The 24,289-nt window shown below is 37.4% G+C and overlaps 1 protein-coding gene across 3 annotated transcripts in view; it reads left to right on the top strand.

Annotated features, from left to right (window-relative positions):
* The window catches only part of PDHX (pyruvate dehydrogenase complex component X), a 66,595-nt gene that overhangs the window by 5,694 nt on the left and 36,612 nt on the right, over positions 1–24,289 (top strand). For all 3 annotated transcript variants that reach the window (XM_072969778.1, XM_006198309.4, XM_072969777.1), the window contains one exon: positions 9,654–9,734. In XM_072969778.1, coding sequence (XP_072825879.1) covers positions 9,674–9,734 — 61 coding nt within the window. In that variant the 5' untranslated portion in view covers positions 9,654–9,673. The remainder of the gene's footprint in view (positions 1–9,653; positions 9,735–24,289) is intronic.

The raw sequence follows: 24,289 nt of genomic DNA on the forward strand, positions 1-24,289 counted from the left end.
TTGGAACTATGTACATGATAATATGCAGGGGGAGAAAAGGGGTCCTTTCTTGTTGGATATCTTGGAATGGACTGACTTTGACTAACCAAGGGGTTGGGTACTGTAGACTGGATATTTGTGTCCTCCACCTCCCTGCTCCATTTATATGTTGAAACCCAGTGCCCACTGTGAGGGAATTAGAAGGTGGGGGCCTTTGGCAGGTACTTAGGTCATGAGGGGAGCCCTCATGAATGGAGTTTAGTGCCCTTACAAAAGAGACCCCGCACAGCTCCCTCACCCCTTCCACCACATTAAGATACAGCAAGACGATGCTGTCTATGAACCAGGAAGTGGGTCCTCATCAGCCACCACACTGTATCTGCCAGCATCATGATCTTGGGCTCCCCAGCCTCCAGAACTGTGAGAAATAAATGTTGTTTATAAGCCACCAGTCTCAGATATTTTGTTATACCAGTCTGAACAGGCTAGGACACTGATCAGTGGGGTCACTAACTCCAGGCACACGTTCACAAGAGATACAACCAAACAAAACTGGGTCTCTACCAGCAAGAAAGAAGTTGGAAGAGTGGGTTTGGGAATAATCAGTAGCATTATTGAGAGCTTTCAGTGTACCATGCCCTCTTCTCAGCACTTGACATGAATTCATTCAGTACTCACAACAGCTAATGCTGTGCTCTGGTGATAGAAATCCAGTTTTAACCCAGGGCTACCTGATACCAAAGCCTGCTGCCTTCCTTAACCACAGTCTACCTCAGTGCCAAGTGATGGCTCAGCTGCAGACGTCAGCAGAACAGTGTCAGTATGCTGCAGTTTTGTACCAGGTGTGTTCTGAGTGAACACCAGCCCTCTTTTTTTTTTTTTTTTAAAGAAGTGAGACTCTTTTAAAGTGTTAGTAACATCTATATTGTGAAATAGTGTTTCAGCAACAGTTGTGGTATCTTTAAGTAATTTAAGATACTAAAATTCTAGACTGTGTATAAAGGACGGTAGGACCATTTCAGAGTTAAAGTGTATGTTAATGTACTCCTCCCTGTAAATTTCTAAGATGATAGCCTCTTTAAATATGACTTATTGTTGCCTTGAGCTTCATTTGCCTTTACAACAAAATGTGTAAATCCCCAGACTGCTATGCATGTGTTGATTTCTTTCGCCACGCTTTTAAGTGAAGTGGTGATTTCTTTTTTCCCTTGTTCCAAGATTACAAGATAAACTGAGATTCATGTAGAATTTTAATTTTATAGTTTAATACCAAGAAGGCCAATATTGCAAGCTGAAACCTCTTCTGAAATGTTTATTTTGTTTCACTGAGAGGAAATAATTCTGCAGCTATACTGACATACCTTAACAATTCCAGCCAGCCTCTTTACAAGTGTGTCATTGAATACTAAGTGTATGAAGGAATCAGCAGATTCTGTAAACAAAATGAAGTGTATGGTGACTTTTTGTCCTTGGTAAGCAGTACATGTAGTGTAGCTCCTGATCTACGCGATACTTTTCTGCAATCAGGACTTTCTTGTATTAATGAAACATTTCTAGGGAAGAATAAAGATTGGTAAATTTATAATTCAGGAGAGTTTATTTGGGAATATACTATCACTGATTTTTAGAGGTGCATAATCTATTGGAAAACTGATTTCAAAAAAGCTGTATCACTTCTTCAGAAAAGTGCATACATAAAAAATTTTGTATGTGATTGCAGGGAACTTGCAGATCTCCCTGTAATTTATCTATAAATGACAACTAATCTCCAATCTATTACCATAAACATGTTGGTCATTTCCTACAGAAAATAATTGTGCTGCTTTGTGAGGGTGTTTATTATATCTGAGAACAAGAAAGATGTGTTTTAGTATAGGAGTTTCAACTATAAACGAATGACTCATGGTTGCATTTACATAGGTGACTACAACAAAGGTAGTAATTTGGAAATCTTGATTCAGATCTGGGTTTTGGTTAAGTTTACGTGTGCGTTTAGGCTCAATCAGAGCATTCACCTTCACCTAAACATCTGTATTTTGTTTTCCTTTTGCTCATACTGTTTCTTCAAATGGAGTGAACTTCCTTGTGGTTTGAAATTTGTCTTACTACTTAAGTGCCACCCTCCTAAGTCTTTTTATAGGGTCCTGGCAGGGAATAGATGACAATCAAAAAATGGGTAATTTGAGGAGAGTTTAGTAAGTGACCATTTTTGTAAATTGAGGGTGTAGAGATGGTGCTGTTCTAGGGAGCTGTTTTGAGTAAGGTGCTTGTGACCACCCCTAGTCTTGCAGAGGCATGGGAAGGGAGCACTTCACAGAACTGGGAAGGAGGGAGGACCTCTGATGGAGTTGTGCCCTTTAGTTAAAGGATCCAGCCAGGCCCAGGTGACCCCACAAAGAGGGAGCTTGGGAAATAAGTGTCCTGACCTCTTTCTCCCTCTCCTTTCAGACTCTTGTTCATGCTGCCTGTTGGCTGAACCAACTGGAGGCCAGAGCACAAGGAAGCCTGTTGATGTAGCTTGTTACAGTAGTGTGGGGGAGGGCTGAGGGGCAGATCTGGAAGGGCAGATGGGAGGTACCCCCAGACCCACCTGACTCACACCCATCAGTCATTACCCTTTAGACCTCAGTTTTAGCACTGAAACAATCAGGTACTGGCTTGTGTGTCTGTGTATGGTGGGTCTCACGCTAAAAGAGGGGCAGAGAGCAAGTTGAGTTTCTACCCTTGGAGGAATCAAATGTAGTTTCTGTCTGTTATGTCCCTAGGCCAGTGCTTTGCACAAGAGTAAGCACAGGCTCTTTATAACTGACCTGATTTTTAATGGGATTTTTATGTCTACATTTGAATAACTGAATAGGAATCACGTCTATGTAGGCTCTTTGGGCACTTTCTATAGGAAGAAACGTTTTCTTTTTGGAGGGTTATCTCCCCAGCCCCTGACAACCATTGTTCTCCTTTCTCTGTCTGTGAATTTGCCTAATCTAGGTACTTCATAAAAGCAGAATCATAAAATATTTGTCTTTTTATGGCTGGCTTATTTCACTTGGCATAATGTCTTCAGGTTTCATCCATGTTGTTGCAGTTATTTCAGTCCTTTTTAAGGTTTTATTGTATATATCTACCATGTTTTGTTCCATTCACCTGTTAGTGGGCACTTGGATTGCTTGCAGCTTTTGGCCATTGTGAATAATGCTTCTCTGAACATGGGTGTGCAAATACCTGTTCAAGTTCCTGCTTTCAGTTCTCTTGGGTATATTCTCAGAAGTGAGATTGCTTGATCAAGTAAACGGTAATTCTGTTTAATTTTTTGAGGAACCATCGTGTTGTTTTTCCCCAGCAGCTGCACTGTTTCACTTTTCCACCAACAGTGCCCAAGAGCTCTAATTTCTCCACATCTTGCCAACACTTGTTTTCTGGTTTCTAGGTAATAGTCATTCTAATGAGTAGGCAGTGGTACTAGCACAGATTCTTTTTTTTTTTCCTTTCTCGATCAGCTAGAGTCTCGGCTCTCATAGCTCTTTGACATCTCAGGGCGCGTTATCTCCTGCCCTCTGCTACTTGTGTATTTGTCTTGACTTCCCGTTTAAACTATAATCCTTGGAGGTCAAGGTTTTCTGGTCTTAAATGGGTCTGGGGCTAGGCTAGCAAGAGCTCAGTAAATATTTGTTGAATGCCTAAATTTGTCCTTTAGCTTTGGTAGCCAGTATTATGACAGCACCCCAGAAGGCAAAACATTTGCCAGTGAAATTCACAAGAGTTTGTTTTCAAATGTGCAATATGGTTAAAGTAGAGATCACGAGTTAGTATGCTGGAGCAGCGAGACCAAGGCTGGATTAGATAGAGGAAAGAGCAGAAAGGAAATCTTCAAGTTTAGATTGGGAAGGTGAAAGGAGCCTGTGAATTCATCTCTCATTACTGGAGGAGGGAATTGTAAAGTAGGATATTGTGATACATCTAGCTGACTGTCTGGATGCCCTCAGAATCCACTCTGTTAACCTTTTCTGTGCTGCTTTTAATGATAAACACCTAACATTTTTGAGGCTTACTTTTTGCTGGGCCCCACTGTAATGGCTTTGCACATGTAGCCTTATTTAGTCCTTACGAGATGAGACAACTGAGGCACCGTGATAGGTAACTTGTAGGTGCTGGGTTAATAATCTGAGCCTAGGCAGTCTGGCTGCAGCGCCTGTCCTCTAAACCACAGTGGTATGCTGCTGCTTATTACGTTTTTTAAAAATATTTATCATTTTATTAAATATTAAAGTATTTTAACAGTAATACATGCATATAGTTTAAGTAGTTTAATAGTACTAAAAGGCTTATAACGATACAGTGGGTCTCTGAGCCATCATTTCCCTTCTTCCCTAGTCACCTTCCTCCTTAGAAGCAACAAGTTTTGTCTCTTAACTTTCTTTTGGCATTTGCTCACCTCCCTGTTTGATTTTATACATCATTTGTGGATGACTTCTATTCAATGTCGTCCCTTATTTTCCCTCCCTCATTCTCCCAATGTCGTTATTTGGCAATTCTTAATAATATTCAGTGTTTACATCAAACAGATATGCTCAAGTGAGAACTGTCATATATCGTCTGATATTATAATTGTTGTTACCTTTCTTACTTTTTGCTTTTCCTCAAGCTGTTGCCTTTCAAGTTTTTTCTTTTGTTTTCTCTGTAACTACTGCTGATTCATCCCACACCATCTAATAGCTCAGCACAGTTTCTGTACTGTCAGTCACATCAGCTAATCTCTCAGTCAACTTAGGGTGTGCAGGTTAAACCTCTGTTGCAAAGGTCCTCTCTTCTATGTCTCCAGAGAAAACAATCTCCAGGCTTCTGTTGAATGAGGGGGGTGTTACCCAGCACTTCAATAGCATTCACCCAAATTCCCCACCTCCCCCCAGCATTTCCACAGGTCCTCAGTGTTGTCAGTTCTTGGGCCTTTGGGAAATTCTGGTACAAGCCACGTTTATTATCTCAGCTTTCCTTACTTCTGGTTTAGCATTTGGCCTTCTCAAGTCTCTTTAGTTAGTTATTACTATCTATCTGATTTACTTTTCTGCTTCCAAAATTATATTCTGTTGTTCCTTCTGTTCTCCCTGTTCTTGTGGATTTATGTCTAAAAGTAGCAAAAAAACAAAAGCACATTTTTAACTTAGTGTTAGATTCTGAGTTTTGGGGAGGGAGTGAAATTGGATATATTTGTTGTAGGGCATTGCTTAAATGTAGATTATATGAAACCAAAGAAATAGCAGGCACTTACAATAGTATCACCAACTGGACGTTTACTGCTGCCATTTTGGAGCATGTCCTTTTAGTCTGTGTGTGTATGCAAGCTGTGTAGGTAGGTTGGATTATGCCCGCATATACTCTTTGTGGGCATCGTTCATTACCTCTGAGTGCTATTTTCACACAGACTATTATACATACATTCTCTGTTCATTGACATTTTCAACCTATTCTTATACCAATACGACACCAAGATAAGCACTTGTACAAAGAAGACTCATATGACAAGCACTCATTAAAAAAAATTGCTCTACCTGACTTTATTCAGAACTGCAGTGTTAATGTTATTCTGTGCCCTGGTGTTGATTTTTAAATCACCTGTATTTCATATGGCTTTATTTCATTCAGCCTGCAGATGGCAGAATTGTTTTATTTGAGCAGAAGTTTTAAGGTTCATTTTATTTAATGAATTCTTGCATTGGAAAGAGAGGTAATTAAATGAGCAGCGTCTCTGTCTATTAGAAAAGCAAATTAATGTAAGGAGCAGAGCTGCACTAAGAAAGTGCTGGTTAGTTTATTTCTTCATTTGGTCTATCTTCATTTTATGATTTTCGTGTTTGGATTATAGTTGTATAAATGGATTAGAGCGTGACACTCTATGGTACCATATGTAAATTGCTGAATTTCCTGAATTACTTTAGTCAGAGTAATGGAGCTTAGATCTGCTTTATATTAGCCACAAAGCTATTTGTTCTGCATTTGCATTTTAAGAGTTTGCTTATGTTAATCTTTTTTTTTTTAATCTGGAGATCTTTTAAAATTGATGTACAGATTTGTTTAAAGCTTTGATAGGTTTTGCTGAATTATGAGTGTTTTACTCTTGGTAGAAAAAAATACTTTACAGAACAAGAAATTAGAATTAGATCAATGTACCATATTTGAAGTTGAAGACAGAATTATGCTGTAGAAAGATTTGGAAAGCAGATTTGAAGGAATGTAGGAATTGCTTGGAGAAACTGCTGTTAAGATTCAGTGATGAATAGATTGCCCACGTGCTTGACGTGGAAAGTAAGGCAGCGATATACTGAGCAAAACATTTTAACTTTCTGTATCATTGAGGCAAAAAAAAAAAAAGATATTAAGACAATTGTGATGGATTTGTGAGACTGTACTTTTAAAATCAGAATTTAAATATAAACTGGAAATGTACATTACTGTAGTTATTCTAAAAATTTTTAAATATGGTTTTTAACTGCTGTAGAAGGGCAGACTTTACAAACCATTAGATATACTTTGTTAGCTTAATGAAAAGGAATAGAATACAAAAAATGACTACAAAAGGGTTAAATTCTAACAAATTTTGGGTTTTTTCTGAGTATTAATAGAAATAACCTGTATGACCGGTGGAGCAAAAATACCACATTTCCTTTATTCTTACCGCAGTTGTGCCCAGTTAGTAGCAGGAAATATAATTGGTGCCCATTTCAAGGCCTCCTCAATTTGACAGGAGAAAGGTAGAATGTACTGCTTGCTGGAATGAAAAAGGAAGCTATATATAATTTGTAATGAAATTAAACAATATTAGGTATAGGTTAAAATTCCAAGGAGTTCAGAAAAGCCTGCACTGTCTCAATAGAATTGATGGCCGCTGTAAAGGCCAGATATTAGTTATAAGCAGCCCTGTCATTCAAAAGTGATATTATGATTGTATAATTACTTTCCCACGGGGAAAAATATATTTGGAAAAGATATGTATAATGTTCCAACTGAAAGAGGATATACTAGAATGAAATATGTATTATTATTAATAAATTAATGCATATATTTTGAAATGACTTTCGAGCATGAGATTCTGAGGCTAGATTAGGTTAGATTAATCAGAAAATGCTTTGCACATTTTATTCTCTATAATAAGCCAGTATAATCAATCAAGAGATAGTATTGAATAATGAAGATGTCCAAAATGTCTTTCTTTGGTTTTTGTCACTTTCATTTCAGAGAAAGGATAGTGATCTATTACAGAATTTTTATATTTTATTGTCATTCTTCAGAGAAGCAGTTTCAATTCATCCATGAAGGGTGGCTGTATGAGGAATGATTATGTTCTTTTTATTTTTAATATATGAAAAATTTTAAGGTTCTTGATGTGATAAATTATAAAATAATAAATGCAAAAGTTTTATTATAGTACTTAATGTCAGAAATAATGGAAATGTGAAGGTCTCATAGGTGAGAAATGGTAATAGGAGATACAATTAATATTTATTGTATGACTCTATCATGGCAACTAGAACCACAGTATAAAAATATTGAAGAGAGACTTTGTTTTGAGAGAATTGAGCTGGTGTTTGTCATAAATTGGGATCTGGATGGGGAATTGTTGAAGTTCATTTATTTTGCTTCTTTGTAGTAGAACTCTGTCTGATGTATAAATTTAATGTGTCTATGATTATGAAATGTTCCATCTCATAATGCCAGGCCTGAACTTTTTGATAGAAAGGGATTGTCAGTCTGTTTGATTGGACACATGAAGAATGCTCACATGGACTTAGTATGTCTAGTTTGATGTTTGAATTTCTGAGTAAATAGGCTGTGAATAACCAACAGTTGATTAATCGTTGGTCCATATTGGTAAGGATTATCAATGATGAGTGGTAGTACGGTGTAGGAGAATACAGTCTTGAGAGTTAGGCAGAGTTCAAATCCCTTAATTAATGGATTATAGTTTTCTCATTGATGAAATGGACGCGTTGACTTAGAGTTTGGTTTGGACTCTTTCATTGTTGGGTTACTAAGAGTAATAATTCTACTTCTTTATCCTTCTTATAGCTTGGTACCAATTGAGAAAGAGGCAAGAAAGTCAGACAGCTAGAAATCAGAGTAACAGTTTTAATGCTGATGGTTTTGTCAGATTGGAAAATGTGACTGAAATCTGTGGCCTTCTGCAGTTGGACTTCTCAGTACAACGCCATATTTAGACTTCGGGCTTTTGTTTGAGAGGGAGAGTTTGTGTCTACAAAGCAAACACGCGCCCTATTTGCTTCCCAGTACCCATGAGGCCCTGCTGGCAGGAACAGAGGGAGGTGGGCTTGCTATCTGCCTTTGAAAGGCAGGTCCATTTATGCCCAGTGCATCGAAGAACCGAAAGGGAAATGCAGGTTCTCTATAGACAGGCAGGTCTTAAAATGAAGAGAAGGCTGAGGCAGGTGTGTGTGCTTGGGTCCTCTGCCAGTCAGTCCTCTAGAGGGAAGTGAAAGAAAAGTGGAGAGAGATAGAAATTTCCCTCCACGTGCTTCAGAGATGGAACTCCTTCACCATAAAGCCATAGGAACTCTCCATGTGAAATTACAGTAAAATTAATTCAGTTTCTCAAAGGAAACATTTAACTTCATGTAACATTAGTATTCAGTTCTCTTTTTTGAACCCTGAAACATCAATGGAAAAAAAAAAAGCCCCATTCTGCCCTTTTCCACATTTGAAATACATTAGATGTGGTATGTTGTTTTGCTTTTTTGGGTCAAAGAGTTGAATAATCTGAGGTGAGAATGGGTTTTGTTGAAGATTTCAGGGACTGTAATTTGTTACTATGGCTACCGCCAAGTGTTGGAACATGCTGTTAACTCTGTTATTAGTATAAATTTTATATAAATTGTAACTTAACAGCTATGTGCTCTTTGAGTATGGTCCTGGACAGTGGAACTATCATGAAGGCCATCTGGCCAAACATATAAAGTGTCTCCTTTTTTGGTATCTAAGGGAAAAGAAGCTATGCTTTATTGAGAGATCACCCTGGTTTGCAGCTATCTCTTTGGATCCCCAGTTAAATTGTGGTATGGAGCATAATCTGAGATTAATTTAATTACTTAGGTTCACTTGCCTGATCATCCTTGACGAGGCACACCTCTCCTTTCATATACCTGGCAGCAAGAACCTTTGATTTTTGAATCGTACAACATTACATGGAAGTAAAAACAACCAATTTCTTAAAGTTTAATTTTGATTATTCTGTTGTAAGTGTAACCATTGTTATTTTGTTGTAGGTTATCAGAATCCTCTTTTTTTTCTTATTTGTCTTTTCCTTAGGTCATTTTACTTGTAAATGTTTTTTGCAGTGACAAAGAGGGAAGGAGAAGATGAAATATAAATCAACTTTTCTTTTTTAAAATCTTGTAAGCACCTGGCTTGAAAATGTGCATAGAGAACTTGGGGAATTATAAAAAAAGGAGTTGAGTATTTCAGAAAGGAGTTTTATTTTTTTAAAGTTGAGAATTTTTTGTTTCCTTGCTGTTTACTGGACACTTAGTTTGACCATTTGGATGTCTTTCCGGCTATGGAATAGTTTCTTTCTCAAATTGAATTTGACATGAATTTACTTGAACTTCTTATTGTTGCCTCATGAGGTACATAATTTTTTGTGTTTAATCTTTCCTTTTTTTTAATTTCAGCTGGTCCTATTAAGATATTAATGCCATCACTGTCTCCTACAATGGAAGAAGGGAACATCGTGAAATGGCTGAAAAAGGAAGGTGAGCAGTTGCGTTATTAATACCTGTGTTATTTGCTCATTTTGGTTTTTTCTTAATCAGTTGATTTACACAATGCATGATATAAATGAAATAATTGGTTCTTTGCTCATTAATCTTAATTGTTTAAATAAATTTCTCATGGTAATGCAGCAAAGGTTTTCCAGGTTCAGCCTGTATCTTTTCAGAATCAGAGAATGGTAAACTATTTTAAGGCTTTTTTCCAAGTTTTCGTTCCTATACTTAGCTTTTAGTTTCAACATCATACATTCGTCAATTCCTGTAAGTTAATTTATAACTTTATAATGATTTTGTATGTGTGTTTTCTGTAGCTAGGCAAGCTGATTATTAGTTTTATTGGAAAGAACAAATAAGTAAGAACAATAAGGAAAACTCGCAAAAGAAGAGCAGTGGAGGAGGGTTGCAGCCCTACTAGATGCTGAAACATGTTATTCAGCCTCTGTAGCTAAAACTGTGGTGTTGACACTTAAAAAGACAGACTACTAGAACCAAATAGAAAATGAGGAGATAGACATAGTTGCACGTAAGTATTTATTGTCTCAATAATGAAGGAAGATGACATTGGATTTATTCTCTGTACTATGCCAATGATAAATTACAAATGAACCAGATATTTAATGTACAGAAATGAAACCATGTAAATACTAGGAAAAAAAAACTGGTGAATTCCTCTGACCCCAGAAGTGGAATAAATACTCTAAGTGCAGCTTAAAAGCCAGGTGCAATAAGGGAAATATTGATAAATTTGATGATAAAAATAATAACTTTAGCTGAAAACACAATAAATAGAGTGAAAAACATGACAGATTGCAGAAGAGTATTTGCAGTTTTCAACACAAAAATAGTAAGAAAATTATCCAACTAAGTAGGAAAGTGGCCAAGATATAAGAATAGATGGTTTACAGAAAAGGAATTGCAAATTGCCTTTAAACATCTGAAAAGATTCTTCATCTTTACTAATAAGAGATACAGAAACTAATACTACACTGAGATATCACTTCTTACCATTCATACTGACAGAAATTTAAAAGTTTGACAAGCTATTCTGTAATGAGGTTGTGGGAGGAGTGGGGAGAAGTGGGCATTCTCGTACGTTGCTGGAAGAAATGCAAAGTGGTGTAGGCCCTACGGAAGAGAATTTGTCAATACCTAGAAAATTACATTTATATTTTCCCTTTGGCCAGACAGCTCTATTTCTAGGGATCCTATCTCAAGGCAAAAATAAGAAAAGACACATGCATGAGGCTATTTATTGCAGCAGTGTTTCTAATAGCAAAGGTGGAGACAATCCAGGTGTTGGTCAGATCCGAATGTGGTGGACAACTTCTACTCCATCCATAACTATAAGAAGGAATGAAGGGTATCTCTTTATACTACTGTAGAGTGATCTTCAGGGTCCAAAAGCAGGGTGGAGACTGTTAGATACAGTATGAACATGTCATTAATTAAAGAAAGGTATGGGAGTACTAATATTTGACACATTAAAAAGAAAGGATAAGACAAAAATTTAACAACAAAAATTGGTTACCCAAAGAGTGATGGAGGGAACAGTGTTGTGGGTGGAGAGAGGTGTAGAAGCTAGATGTCTCTGAATATATCTTGTTGTTTCTCTTTAACTTTGGAACCATATACATATTTTGCATAATTTTAAAATTTGATTTTAAGAGATTCCTGAGAAATGAAACCAAATGAAACAGAAGAACGTAATTATATATCAAGTTGTTGATATGACCATACAGAGAGGGGCCATTTCAAATGTCAGTATACTTGATGATACATCCTTAATAGATTGTAACTGAAGGACAAAGACATCCCGAAAAATATCCTAAACTGTTTAGAGTAATCATATTATAGTGCTTATGTTGGTATTGCTATTCTAAGGTTTTTGTATATATTTTATGGAATAAAGCAAATGAGTGATTCAGATGGTATTATTGGTTAGACAGCCTTTTGGTGTGGTGTAAAGGAAAAACATGAAAGATAGCTAAGATTAAGGCAGGATACTAGGATGGTAAATTTTCTGGCTTTTTTCCATGGCGGGGCCTGGGACAACCATAAACCCACTAGCAATGAGCAACCTTAACAATGAAATTATAGTCTCTAAATGTCAGCTCCCAATAAAGTAAACTAGCTCCTTGGAAAAGAGCTACTTCTAGTTCTGGGGCAGGAAATGTGCAAGATGCGCTTGGAACATCTTGTCAATTTAGAAAGCAAAGCAGTTATCAAAAACCCCTGAGGGTATCTCAAAAGACTCAGGAGCCAAAAATGGGACAATCTGAGGATCAGTGAGAATAATAACTGTTGTGTGAAACACATTAAATATATTTGAATTCAAAGCTCACAGTAATACTAAAGAAAAATACTAATAGTTGGTCTGCTTTGGAGGATGCTAGTAAATTAACTCATTTTGAAAACTGTAGTAAGTGGAAAGACTTGTATTTTTCCCTGCCTTTCCTATATGAACTGTAGCTCAGAGTAATCAAGTAGTTGGTGAGAAGTTTCTAATTATTGGCAGATCCCAACTCTTAAAAGATGGAGAAATAGTAGAATGTCACTGTATCATAATTTTGGACTCTAATGAATTAAGGAATGTAACCAGTGACCATCAGTGGTTAATAATATCACAAAAAGAGAGGAAACCAGATAGTACACCCCAGCAGCTGTGAGGTTGTCTTGCCAGAAAATTGAGCCGAACATGATCAAGCCTGTAGCTTTAACTACCATTTTCCAGGAAGTATAGGAGGAAGAGGGATGCATTCAGTCACACCATGAGTATATCAGCATAAACCAGACTGGGGAATTCTGCAGGTCAGTTTCTTAAATAAATTTCAAGGGGTGGGAAGATGGGGAAAGGAAGGAGGTAGGGGAACCTATAGCTTAAAGGAGACTTGAGACCAGTTCGAATGTATGAACCTTGTTTTGTTCATGATTCAAGTGAAAAAACATTTGGGGACTTTTGAAAATTATATATTTAATGAGATTAAGGGATTAATCATTTCAGAGGCTTAATCATACTGTGGTCATAATTTTAAAAATCTTATCTATAAGAGATATGAGTTGAAATACTTATGTATGAAACGATAGTATGTCTGGCACTAACTTCAAAGTAACACTGGTGGGAGAATAAGAGCGTAACTGTTCACGAGTCAATTGACAATTTTGTAAGTTGGGTAAAGGTACATGTGGCTTCATTAACTCTGCTCACAACTTTTGTATATGTTTGAAATTTTTGTACTAATATATATTTTTTGAAATTGTACAATCAATAGCCTTTGGGCTATGACTTGGAGAGAGAAACTGTTTCCTCAGCTTTTTATAAGCTCCAGGTGAATTAGAATCTTGCTGTTACTAAGAGAATACTTGCTCAATATTACCTATAAAACTGTATTAATCTATTATTTATAGCAACCGTTTTGCCTGATTTTTTAAAATTTATTTTTTATTGAGGTAATATTGGTTTATAATACTGTGAATTTCATGTGTACAGCCTTATATTTTAACTTCTGTGTATACTACTCATGCTTACCACCAAAAACTTAATTTCCACCTGTCACCATACAATTGACCGTCTTTACCCATTTTGCCCTCCGCCATGCCCCTCTCTGGTAACCACTGCTCTGTTCTCTGTATCTACATGTTTGTTTTTGTTTGGTGTGTTCATTTATTTTGGTTTTTTGTTTTGTTTGTTATAGTCTACATATGAGTGAAATCATACAGTATTTGTCTTTCTCTGTCTGACATTATTTCACTTAGCATAGTGCCCTCGAGTTCCATCCATGCTGTTGCAGATGGCAAAATTTCATTTTTTATGACTGAGTAGTATTCCGTCATAGCTCACATCTTCCTATCCATTCATCCATTGATGGGCAGTTAGATTGTTTCCATATCTTGGCTATTGTAAATAATTATTTTGCCATATTTTAAGTACTTAGTATGGTACTTAAAAAATAAGATTAAGAATATGAGGGCCAAAGAGATAAGGATACTACAGTACTCACGGTACAGAAGGACAGAGGAAAAATTAATGTGAAGAAAGTTAGAGAAGGAAACTTTTTACTTTTCTGACAGCTACTTTCTTTTCCTCTTTTCTTCCTCTGGTCATTGCCACATGTATTGGTAGAGTAACTCTCCCATGTGGCTCCCCCACAAAGTGTTGACTGTGGGATGGCTTCTTTTAGCACTCTGTGTATCTATCTTATGCTTTACTCTGTAGTTTGTTAAACTTCTGTGGAGGAAAGAAGATGAATCTCCAGTCCCTGTTAGGGCTTGTTAGACGTAAGTAGAGAAATTGACCAGATGACTTCCCCATAGCCATTATTGTGCTTTAGCTTGAGGAATGGTAAACCAAGTGTTTAAAAAGGAAAGAGAGGAGGGAAAAGTGAGTTGAGAATAAAGGACCTGGCCTGGAAGGACTCAACTGATTCCAAAGACTAGCCCTGGCAAGGACATCTGGAGTCTCTGTATGTGATTCATTGGGCACAGATGTCATCTAGGCAGATGATGAGTGGGCCAATCTAGTGCTTATAAAATTGCATGTGGAGAGTTTGGGCGGTGGGCAGGAGTTCAGAGTCTGACAGAGTTATTCTGTGATTCCAGGAGATGGAGCCATTTGTGGCCATGAGGACAAGTGTGGGGATTGGGCAGAACCCTAGACAAATGTGCTTGGGAGTTCAGGAGAAGGCCCTGGTTCTTTGATGGGGACTAGGGCACCAGGAAAGGCAACAAGACAGATACAGGATGGGCCTAACAGCAGGAGCTTGGGACTACGGATTGGACCAATATATAGGGTGGAAGGTATGGCTCACTGAGGCCATCCAGATGACCGTGACTTGTCCTTAATGTGCTGGATACCACGTCTGATTGGAAGCATTACTTAATTCTGTTCCTTGGGAACGTGTTTGAGTTTTGATATGTTTCCTTTTCTGCTTATGACTAGCATAGTAGTTGGAAAAGACCGGGCAGCATTGTAAGTAGTTGATCAGTAAATAGATCAACAGAGGGGAGGATAAACCAAGAACAGGAAATGTGTCAGGATTTGCAGATGAGGTACTGTTTGAACTGGTCCTTATAGAATACACGGGCTTTAAAAAAAGAGAGAGAAAGAAGGACATTCCAGGTAATGTAAACAATTTGCTAAAATCTTGGAAGTGAGATGTCGTGACATACATTTTGGCAGCCACAGGTAATTCTGACTGCATTAAGGGCATAGTGGGTGTGGGATTAGGTAGGTTACAGGAAGGATCTCGAATATCAAGGTGCAGTTTATCAGTGTGTGAGTGTCCTTATTCTAAAGCCAAGAAATATCCACATTCCTGGTATAGGGAGTGGGTTTTATGTGCTTTCTTGAGATTTGCAGTGAATGGAACAGACCCTAAGAGCACTGTAGTATCAAGAGCTAACTATAGGCAGTTTAATTAGCTGCCTTCACCTGCTCACATTTGAAAAACCAACCCTGATGACTTCTAGTCAGTATGACCATCTAAACAGATGTGGTCAGGATTCTGCTCACTTCTGGATAGAAAATTGTAAGACAAATCTTTTAGATGTAAGTTGAGCTTCTGCATTTAACATAAGAAAGAGGAATCACCAAATGTCAGCAGTACCCAGAGTGGTGAGTGGGAGTTGACCACATGCCCCACTGGACCTGAGCTGGAAAGACAGAATAACTAAAACTGAGAAACAGGGTTTTTTTGGGGGAGGAGGTGGGGAAAGCAAGAATTAGGTTCAGGTTTGGATATGGTAAAGTTTGAGACGCTTATTAGATATTCAAGGGAAGGTGTTCAGTAGATGGTTGAATTGAAGTTCAGGAGTGAAGTCTGAGGTAGAAATTTGAGAGTCATCAGCAAGCATATGGATGGCATTTAATACCGTATGCTAACAGACAAATGTATTTGTTTGATTTGGAATAAAAATGCCTACTCCCTTGAAAATGTTCCCATAGGACTCTCCTCATGAGGCTTTGGGGTTCAAATTTATAGTATTTGCATTTTCTGGGAACCCACAGATAGAGGTAAAACGGTCGTGGGCTGATAATTTTCCTGGGTTACTTGGCAGAAGCCATTATTCTGGAAATAATAATAAACAGTCTCTAATCCAAGCCACGCAAGATTCCCAGATAAAGTCCCAGTTACCACGAATTCACAATTCCAAATTTAATAATGCACGTGGAAGCTGTCTTTTAGGAGCAAAAGTCACGAGGCGTAACAAGCAGCAGGATTAGACCTCCAAGAATTTCAGTTAATTGGAATTGCTAGATACATACAAATGAATGTTTGAAATGACGAAACATGTAAGAGAAGGAATTGAAAATATGGAAAAAGGCAAACACTAAAGTCCAGGCAGATTTTAAAAGGACAAATAGAACTTCTAGGATGAAAAACAATCTCTAGAATTAGAAAATGGAAAAATTCAAGGTTGGGTTAAAGTATGATTAGACGTGACCAAAGAATTCGTAAACTGCAGTCCAGCCTGAAAAAATTAGCTTGAATGCAGCAGAGATAAAGCAGTAGGAAATATAAAAGAAAAGTTGAGATATGAAGAATAAAATGAGAATCAATCATCCACTACCCCAATAGGAATTCCAGAAGGAGAAAAAAGAGAATGAGCAAGAGGTAGTATTCAAAGAAAGAAATGGCAGAGAATTTTCTAAAAGTTGAGAAAGTCATGTCATGTAAGTGAAAGAGCCAGTGCTTCATTAGGAGGCATTTTGAACAATCGGCTCTGCATGGCTGCTGCCATCTTTCAAAATAATTATCAGTGTCTAAGAAAGTTTCACCTTTATAAATAATGCAGTCAATTGGAATCTATTTTTGAGTTTCTTTTTCCTAGTGTGATGAATCACAGAGCTTTGGCTATTTCCATATTCAGTATGACGGAGTGTTGATGTCATTAAATAATGATTCAGACACAGAACAGCCTTTTAAGGTTATTATAAAAAGATTAAATTTCTTCACACTTTGAGACCTGATAGACAAGTAGATAAGGTTTCTTTGGACCACATTTATCTCTCAGACCTCTAGTTCACTGGCAGTCAGCTAAGTTACTCACACCCAGTAGAAGGTGGAGAGTATGATGAAGAGCCAGGAGATAAATGGTTTCATCATTCTGTTCTTTTTCCTTTTGATTACATGTGCTATTTTCATATAGAACAAGCCAGGGTGTACTTCACGCCCCTGGAGCGTGTCTCCCTGAGGGTTGCTCTTAAAATTCTGTGTTCCGCCATCTGAGGAGAAATGTTTGTTTACCAGGACACATAAATGATTGAGAGCAGTCTTAATCCTTGGTTCTCCATAATTCATTGGCTTCTTTTTTAAGTTCATCACTTTTGTGATTTAATTGTGATTCTTTTGGAGCATAATTTACTTTTCTTTAACATTTATGTACTGTACACATGGGTGTGACTATATATCTTTAAGTATGTTTGGTGCTTGATATATTTATAGTAACTTGGTTCAGTCATTATGTACTAAAAACTTTTATATTCTGCAAGAAAAATTTTATGTATCTTTTTTTCTTATTAGCTATGTTTTAAAAAATTTTATCTTGAGATCTTTATTGTAGGGTCACTTATTTGAAACAATGAGTTTAGACCTTCAAACGCCGAGGATTGAAATTTTTTATGAAAAATAGTATTGTATCTTTAAGAACCTATTTTTATGCTAAAGCTAATAATCTGATAACCTTTAGTAGATAGCAGTTTGTTTTTACAAACTTTTAAGATTTCTTGAAAATCTGAGACTCTAATTCACAACTGTTACTAATGTTGTATATGTGTGTGTGTGTGCATGTGTATGTGCACGTGTTGTAAGCCAAGGCTATCAATAAGGGTGCAATGGAAAGAACTCTGGCCTACGTTTGTCCTTTGGGGTTCCCCCTCTGTCGTGAAATCTCTGGGAGTGAGTTGAGCTAGATGAGATCTAAGATATATCCTTGGCTTTAGAACTCAATGCTAACTCAATTTCATTTTCTTTTTTGAAGTCATGGTGTTGATTCACAACCTCCTCAGGAGCTCCCGGGTGTAATCTGAGATCAGCCTCATACATGGAGGGTAGGGGGAGATGGAAGAAAGAGGCAGGCCGCTCCAGATTGGTAGGTGGCAGCTTTACCAAAAAGGGCACTTTCGTGTGAGGCTTGCCTTGGGCCGTCGGAAGGCAAGTAGATCTCCACACTGCCTGCCAGAACTGGACTCAGTCATGTACACTGGCCAGATGGTCTCAGCACCGCGAAACTAATCCCAAGGCTGTGTCCATGGGCCACTTCTCGCCCTGGGAAGGCAGGCAGAATGCACATCCAAGGAAAAGAGAGGGGCTGAAGGACCTCCAGTGGCCCTTGTCCAGCTCACGAGTTAGCTGGTGGTCGTGTCCCTCCCTTATCACACAGAAACATGCAATAATACAGCATATAAATGATTCCTTGATCTAATGGATGTTGGAAAAGTAGTTTAATAATGAATATTCGAATACTTAATTTCAGTCTGAGGATTAAATAAAGAATATGCATCATTAAGTTAGTAGAGAAAACAAAAGTGCTAGATAACATGTACAATTTCCAAATCTCTTGAAAGGTAAATTGAGCTGTAATTCCACACATTTATTACACATTCGTTATTTAGGGGCGGGAGTGCAGTGTGCTTTGGATATTTTTAGTTTAAAGTGGATATAGTTTATTTTTTCATCAGTTGTAAGGTCAAATCTGTTAAAATAACAAGAAGGAAGAAAATGTTCTTGTTCCTCCCTTTTGTGAGAGAATATTTGAGGGTATGAAAAACATTGTGTTCTTTCTTGAGATATTTGAGAGTGTATCCTGAAACACTGGAACAAAACTAGCCTGAGATAGTTACGTGAGGTCTTGGCCACGTCCTGTCTGGAGCACACGTAGAACTTGCCACCTGCTGCTCCCGCAGAGCCTGTCATTTCATGTGGGCTTTCCTTCTGTCATGTGACTGGGAATTCTGAATATCTCAGTTTGTGTGTAAATCTTAGACTGTGTCTAACTAATCTAATACAGAGGGTAAAATTCAGAAATAAAACTGTCTTGAAGGAGTTTAGCACTACTTGAATTGTCATCGCTAGGTGCTACTAGAGTTAAATGGGTCTCTGGCTTCTACTCTAGATGGAACTTTCGTTTCTGTTATTTCTGGGGGTTTGTATAGGTTTGTGGGGCTAAGATGGAAAACTTTTGAAATGTGCATTTCACAAATGACATCAGTGTTTTTCACTATTTTAACAGCTTTACTGAGGTATAATCTACACAGTGTAACATTCACCTATTTTGGTGCACAATTCAGTGATTTTTAATAAATATATAGAGTTAATGCAGTTATCACCAAAATCCAACTTTAGAACATTTCTATCACCCCAAAAAGACCCCTAGTGCTTAAGTGTAGTCACTTCCTTCTCCTATCCCTACCCTGATCTGTTTTCCATCTCTAAAATTTTCCTTTTCTGGGCATTCCATATAGATAGAATCACGTAACATGAAGTCTTTTGTGCCTGGCTTCTTTGATTTTGGAGTTTATCCATGTTGCAGCATGTACCAGTTCATTCCTTTTATTGTTGAATAGCATTCCATCATTATGCTTTTTTACATTTATTGTTAATATTTCTATTATGTCAGAACTGTAGAATTGGTGAATAGAATTACAAATTACAGTATCATTCAGTAGAACTTTCTTTGGTGGTGGAAATGTTCTGTGTCTGCACTGTCCAGCATGGTAACCACTAGCCACGTGTGTGTTGAGTACTGGAAATGGGCAGTGCAGTAAAATGTAAGAGCCAGAAGGCGCCTTGCAGTTTCCTTCTCAAACCACTACTCTTGCCTTCGGCCCTCAGGGCAGGACTTCAGATGGCCTGGGAACCAGGTTGCCTGCAGTCTTAGACCATATGAGAAATATCTTTTGGTGTGTGATGAAGTGAAGAGTTGACAGACACCACGTAGGGGCCCGTTCTCTGTCTTCCCACTCTGCCGTGGGCATGACTGGATGGGATCCACATTGCCTGCTCGTTTGTACTCTTCCTCTGTCAGACTGGGAACTTCTTGGAGCAGGTCTGTCTTACTCTGTAATTATTTTTGCCTTAGGGTCTTGCATAGTGGCATTCACATAGAGGCAGCTAGTAAATATTTGTTGAGTAAACAACTGAATTATTTTTGTCTCTAATCACGGTTGTCATTATGGTTCAACTTAGCACTTAGAGGTTTTTCTGTAATACTCATGTAGGTGTGACTTACTCGGTCTTACAGAGAAGAACTAGCTCTCCCCCACCACTACCACCACCTTTTAAACGAAGACTTTTATTGTTAATTTTGGCAGAACCAAATTATTTTGTGAAAGTCATAGAATGTGTTTAGTTAATGAACATCACCATTAACTATGTTTGATCAAGACTATACTTCGTGCCCAGACTTTAAGAGAGAAAGGGAAGCCTCTGTGTGCTCCAGTCCTCAGCTGGCAGCTGCCCATCTGGACAAAGGAACAGGATGATGATGCTGCTGGCTTCGGTGCTGGGGAGCGGCCCCCGGGCGGGCCTCTGCTCTGGCCCCTCCTGGGGCCCGCACTCTCGCTCCGGGCCCGCTCCACCTCGGCTGCTGACACGCACCACGAGGAGATGGCACAGGCACGCGCAGGAACACGACAAGGCTGCTATCTCCTTCTCCAACCAATCAGCAATCAACGTGGCAGTGGGACCATCTGTCACCTCACGCCAGCCATGGTGCTCTACCCTAGTTTCTCAGTCTTCCCCCTCCCCCTGACTCCGAACTCGTGGACAGAACCGTGTCTTATTGTTGTGTTTATACCCAGTGCTTACTTATAAATGCCTTGTGTACTAATGTTTGTTCAGTGATCTGTTTGAAATGACAGAGTATGGCGTGGGGAGCTAGAATGAGCCTTGGTTCTTGATGGTTATTAATAACGTGTCTCATTTTCAATCTAAAGGTGTTATGAAGTGTTATTTGAAGAGGTGTGTGAAGAGTTAACAGTGCCAGTTCCATGATTTTTTATATTAGGTGGACATTTAAAACTTTCCTTAGAGTCAGAGAGATTAAGTAAGTTGGTCAAGACAACTACTAAGTGTCAGAGCTTGGAATAAACTTGTTTCTGAGTTGGCATAGCTTCTTAAAACTACTCTGCCTTGTAGCTTTTACAAATTCTAGCACTAAATTGTTGACCAAGACTGAAACAGTATGTTTGGAATCTCCATGGCTTATTATTTATCTCAAAGTTTTTCTTTGGCCTTCATATTATGTTTGATTATTGATAGACCCTTGGTTTTGTGATATTAGGGGTAATGTGCCTTACATAATAATTCGATGTTTTAAACCTTGCTGTGATTCCTGGGGAAAGTTCACCACACAATAGATGTTTTTCTCTTTGTTTCTTTACCTCTTGTCTCTCAGAATTCTCGTACAGCTAATATATATGTCTATGTCATGTGAATATGTATACATATAGTTAAAATAAAAAAGGAACAGGATACCTGAGTTTTAAATGTTAGAAAGATGCTACAAATGAAATGTTAGAATTGAAAGAAACATAATAGGCAGTTTGATGTATACCTTGTGAGGAGATGAAGAGTTGTGAAATTGCAATTTCTTTCTGAAGTGTTTTAATCTCAAACTCGTGTATAAGGTACTAGCTGGGGTCCTGGGGAATGAGATAGAATGTAAAACATTTAAGGCATGTCTTATTCCTACTGGGAAGAAGCTCATAGTCCAATAAATAGAGGGAAACCATTTTTTTTAAGCAAGTAATAGTGGTAACCTAACATTTCATAGTGTAATTTGTGACTCATTTTGAATTAATTGCAGCTACTTTAGGAATTCAGAAATAGTAACAAAATCATCTAGGTTCATCTGTGGCTGAGGCAGAATTTGCAAATGGTTCTTAAAAGGTGTTTGGAATTTGAAATAGGCAAGCACCAAGTGGTAAAAAAAATCATTTTATTGTTTTCCTATGGCCAGAATTTCTTTTCTAGCTGTCTAGAAAAAGTATTTAATTGCAAGGTTGACTTGTTCAGTTGTTGTTTTCCATGGTTACAGCAGAAACATATTAGGGTGTGATTCCTTTCCTTTTGAAATACAATCTATCTTAATTACGTCTAAAACATCTGTCATACAAAGAAATATGTAAGATTATATAATCTGGCACTGTAGCTTTCTCTGTATGACAGATCAGTTTCCTTTTTGGGTCTGAATCTGGCTTACTTTACCAGCCTAATCCCTCATCACTTCTCTCAGATAGTATTAGCAGGATCCTCCGAAGTTTCCTGTTCTCTTGCCTCCAGGGCTTTGGGTATGTTGTGCCTCCTGCCTGGATCAGTTATCCCCTTTCCTTGATTGTCTCCTCTTCATCTTTTCAGGCTCAGATTAGATGTCATTTTTTTTTTTTAAGAAAGCCTTCTCTCACTTTCCAAAAACTAGATTAGATATTAGATACCCCTCCTGAGTGTTCCCATAGCATCCTGACCTCACCTAATCCCAAATTTCTAATTGATTTGTCACTAGATAGTAAAGAAACCTCTTGAGGTCAGAAATCTTAGCTGTTTTTTTTCTCCTGCTGCTGAATCCTCAGTGCCCTAATACATTTTCAATAAATACTGGTTGAGAAGGAAAATCCCTTTGGGGTTAGACCAAGCACCTTCTATGTATTTGATAAATATCTAAAGATAAGTTTATTTCATTAAAATAGTTTACATTCGTGGTTGTGAACTGTTTAAACAGATAGAGTATAACCATCTATGTGAAAATCTTGGTATACGGTGAAGTAGTTTCAGTACAGTTAACTGTCAGAGCATATTTGTTTTCTTAGTGTTTTAGATTTTCCTTCATGTTCTTTTATTGAACGCACCTGTTATTGCTATACGAGCTGTTTTTGGTGTGTTTGTGTGTCTCATTTTTCTCTTATTTTTTATTCTGTTTTTGTTTTAGGTCTGTCTCTTGTAAGCAACATTTACCCAGATTTTTTTAAAAATTCATTTTGATAATTTCTTGCTTTTAGTAGATGATTTTAATCCATTTATATTTATTGCAATTACTGATATGTTTGGACTTACTTCATCATTTTTGTTACTTTCTGTTTTTATCCTTTGCTTTTTTCTTTCAATGTGTTTTCCCTCAATTGGATAATAGTTTTTGTTATTTTCTATGTTTTCTCTGCTTTTATGAATGCTGTAGGTTATATTTCCATTTTTATATTTTTTGATGTACACCATTAAGTTTTTAGGATACATATTTAATTATATTTTGCCAATAGTCTAGAATTATCCAGTATTTTTTTCCTCCTATCTATATCAAAGTTCTTAGCATGTTTTATCACCCAAAAATTCCCTTATCCATCTAATTTTTTTTTTGCATTTGAATTGTAAACTTTTTTAACCCCTCAAAATTGCCTTTTAAATGATTAATAGTTAACACCTTTATCAATTTCTGTGGTAACTTGTTTTTGTAACCCATGGGTCCCCTCTGTGTCTACTTTTCTTTTTGATGAACTGCATTTTGTAATAGCTCATCAATAAGTGGTACATTTTCTTAGCCTTTGTATGTCTAAAGAATACTTTTCCTTCATTCTTGAATGATGGTTTGGCTGCATATAAAATTCTAGACAGTTATTTTTCCTCAGCTTTTTGAAGATATTACTCCGTTGTCTTCTGACCTCTATTGCAGCTGCTGAGAAGTGTGCTCTCAGTCTGCCATTCCATTGAGGTAATCTATTTTTTTTCCCTCTGCTAGCTTTTAAGATTGTGTTTCTGTTGTTGATAGTTTGCAATTTCTGTACGCTGTGTCTATAATGTGGAGTCATATTTATACAGTCTTATTACTCTTTTTTTCTGTTTAATTTTTTTAATTGAGGTAGTACCTGCACAGAGTGTAAGCTTAGTTAATTTCACATACACATATATCCAGGTTAAATCACCTAGTCAGGACACAGAATATTCTAGCAAGTTAGAAGACTCCATGTGCACCCTCCTAGTCAGTACACTATGGATAGCCACGTTCTAAACACATTCAGTAGTCTTTCATTTTGAAGATATATATCTCTTTTCAGTTCTGGGAAATTCTCAGCAGTTACCTCTTTATGTATGTATTGTTTCTTCACCTTTCTCTCCTCTCTCTTCCCTTGGAACTTCATTGGACAAACACTGAGCCTCAATCTATGTTCCTTCACTGCTCTTGCTATTTTTTATCTTTTTGTCTGCCTATGTTAAGTTCCAGTTAGTTCACTGATGCTACCTTTACTTACTAAATCATTTTTTCACTATGGCCAGTGTAGGTATATCCCATTGATTGTTTCTTTTTATTTCATTCACTGTATTTTTCATTTCCAAGGTTTCTAATTAGTTTTTTCCTTTTCTACTTGATAGTGTTTTATTTCTGTACATTATTTTTTTAATCTCTTGTTCTTGTGATGGATCTTACACCTTCATTTCTATTTCTGAACATCCTTTGAGATACTTATTTTAAAATCTTTGGTGGATTGCACTAAATAGATTGCATCTGAAATGAATTTCTGTGCCAGTTACTGATTTTTGTTGTTTCCTTTC

Source organism: Vicugna pacos, chromosome 10 (genome assembly GCF_048564905.1).
Source record: "Vicugna pacos chromosome 10, VicPac4, whole genome shotgun sequence".
Lineage (NCBI taxonomy): Eukaryota > Metazoa > Chordata > Mammalia > Artiodactyla > Camelidae > Vicugna > Vicugna pacos.